This window comes from Sinocyclocheilus rhinocerous, unplaced genomic scaffold (genome assembly GCF_001515625.1).
Source record: "Sinocyclocheilus rhinocerous isolate Xijiao unplaced genomic scaffold, SAMN03320098_v1.1 scaffold5198, whole genome shotgun sequence".
In the NCBI taxonomy this organism is placed as follows: Eukaryota; Metazoa; Chordata; class Actinopteri; order Cypriniformes; family Cyprinidae; genus Sinocyclocheilus; species Sinocyclocheilus rhinocerous.
The window spans coordinates 145,498-148,129 of record NW_015638927.1 but is presented as its reverse complement, the minus strand read 5'-3'; the positions used below and the strand labels follow the sequence as shown (position 1 = coordinate 148,129).

The 2,632-nt window shown below is 34.4% G+C and overlaps 1 protein-coding gene across 1 annotated transcript in view; it reads right to left on the bottom strand.

Moving 5' to 3' along the window:
* The window catches only part of LOC107750014 (hepatic leukemia factor-like), a 13,680-nt gene that overhangs the window by 6,316 nt on the left and 4,732 nt on the right, over window positions 1-2,632 (bottom strand). The window contains exon 4 of the mRNA XM_016565261.1: window positions 1,510-1,763. Coding sequence (XP_016420747.1) covers window positions 1,510-1,763 — 254 coding nt within the window. The remainder of the gene's footprint in view (window positions 1-1,509; window positions 1,764-2,632) is intronic.

Sequence of the window (2,632 nt, the reverse complement as noted above, 5' to 3'; positions counted from 1 at the left end):
AAATATATATATATATATATATATATATATAAATAAAGTGAACCCTGTCATAACAGCACAACAAAACTGCTATTGCTATGCTTTGAAAATCTATGTTTTGAGCCATAAATCTAATCTAAAAGTCTGAGAAGTGCCCTTAAGAGTAACTTTAACCCCATTTGGCAATGATCCTCTCTTTACTGTCCACTGATGCACATGTACTTTTAATAAAATTCAATGCGGGATTTTCAAAAAGATTTAAACTAAAAGATGATGCTGTGCTGACTATATTGGATCTGACAGTAATGTCGTAACACACAAGTGCGAGTAACTGTTTTTATTACGTGGTCACTATTGCTTTGTCTGTTAAACAGATTGATTGCTATGAGTATTTATGCGTTTTAAACCTAAATCACTGCAGCATCCATCTGTGAGGAATGTAGGCTGTCAAACATATACATGTGTTAGCCAATCACAGCAGTGGGCGTTTACTTCCGAGTCCACAATCCACCACGCCTATTCAAACAGAGCGTTCTGATGAGGGTTTTTTTTTTATTACTTTTTTGTGATCCTGGTTTGTAATATGACTTGTGTACTAGTCTACTCACTGGTTGCTGATTTAAAAAAATAAAAAATAAAAAATAACATTGTTTGGACTCTAATTCCATGTGTTTGGAATGACATCAGCGTGAGAAAATAGATTAGAAAATAGAAAAGATTTCTTTTCTGGGTGAACTATCCCTTTAAAAAAAAGCCCAAAACATTAAGAATGTTGCTTCCTTTCCAAGTATTCAAAACATCCATTTGCTCCCAGAAGAGAGGTCATTGTGATAAAGGAATTTCCCCTTTTGACTGCTGTGCCCTTTATAACAAAAAAGCTGACATATCTGAGACCCTTGGTTTCCAAGACATCTGCCTTAGTCTTGAGATTTGACCACATACGCTATGCTACCACCCATTGCCCAATGAAGTCAATGTGACATGCTTTATAAATCACTCTCTGTTACTTCATAATACTAAAACTATTCTAGTAACGGGTTTTGGTAACTAATTATGACTATATTTTTTATATCTTTATTTTGAAATCTACTGTTATCAATAAATGGCAATGTTACAGTGTCACTGTCTGTACTGATGCAAACATGCCTGTATCTGCATTACTAAATTTGCATAGAAGCATTAAGAATGTCAGACCTGTTGAACAAAATGAGGGTGGAATGTTCCAGCCAACATTCATAATGTGCAGGACAAAATAAACTAATTGTAAATCTTTGTGTAGATTTTTCTCACTGATTATTTCGCAGTGACAGATGACTATTGAAGCATAGATAGATAGCTACACAATAATATTGACTGTAAGCTATTAGGTCTATAAACAAAATAAACTCGCTTCACAAAATCCAATGTTCATATGATGAAGGCACATGCTCCACTTTTAATTCTGTTAGGATCTCCTTTATGTTTCACCATGCCAGGTGTTTATAATAAATGATATATGTCCATAGCATGCTACTGCATTGAGCTTCTCACCTTCAGGTCATCAGGGACCAGCATCTTGCGAGCCTTTTTAATCATGGGCTGAGGTTTGAGCTCATCGTCACTGAACCGATGCCTGCGGGGGTCAAACGCATCCTGTCCAGGCACACTCGACAGGGCAACATCCGCAGGATCAGGGTCAAAGGGCGCCAACATGTTGTTGCAGTTAGCGATGGGTGGAGTAGGGAGTGGTGGACATGTGGTGGAAGAAGGTGAGGGCGTTGGCTCCAAGCTGCCTGGCGGAGTGCCTGACGGTACAAACACAAAGTGGATGCTTCGATTAAGTCACGCTGCTATGTGCATGCATTCAGAATAATGGGACGCTCAAAACATTACCCAGAAGACACACAAGGGGGCAGTAACAGGCAGCAGACAACAACTCAATCCATTAATCCTTCTCTTGTTTTTTTCATTTTCCAATTTTTCTAGCCTAAGCTCTGTATTTCCGAATTTTTAAACTTGTGGTTTCACTACTCTAATAATTTGATAGTGAATTTATGTTAATGCAAGCAAACTGTTTATTTATTCGTTCATTTATGTATGTATTTTTTTTACTTATATTTTAGTTGTTTTTCTCCTATAATGGGAAATTCATAATGGGTTTTTCCTGCCTGGCAGATTGCTTGAACATACAGACACAAAACAGACATGGTTATGTCTACTCCCACAATGGCCAAAAACAATGATCAAACAAACAAACAAACAAATAAATAAACAATAAAGTTCAACTAAAAAACAAATGTATATATATATATATATATATATAGATTAAGATCAATTTAATATAATACATAGATCAAGATATAGATCAATCAAGATATACAATAGATCTATATATTTAATATAATATATAGATCAAGATCAATTTAATTGAGAAGGAAAGTTATGAAGACTTGTTTTCAAAGATTATTTTTCTGCATTGGCTTTCTACTTTTTTCCTATTTTAAAACTCACTCAAAAATATTTTTTGCAATTTATGATTAAACAAGAAAAATAAATAAATAAATACATGTATATAATGTACATTAAGTGCTGTCAAACGATTAATCACATCCAAAATAAAGGTTTTTGTTTACATAACATATGTATGTATGTATGTATGTATGTATGTATATAT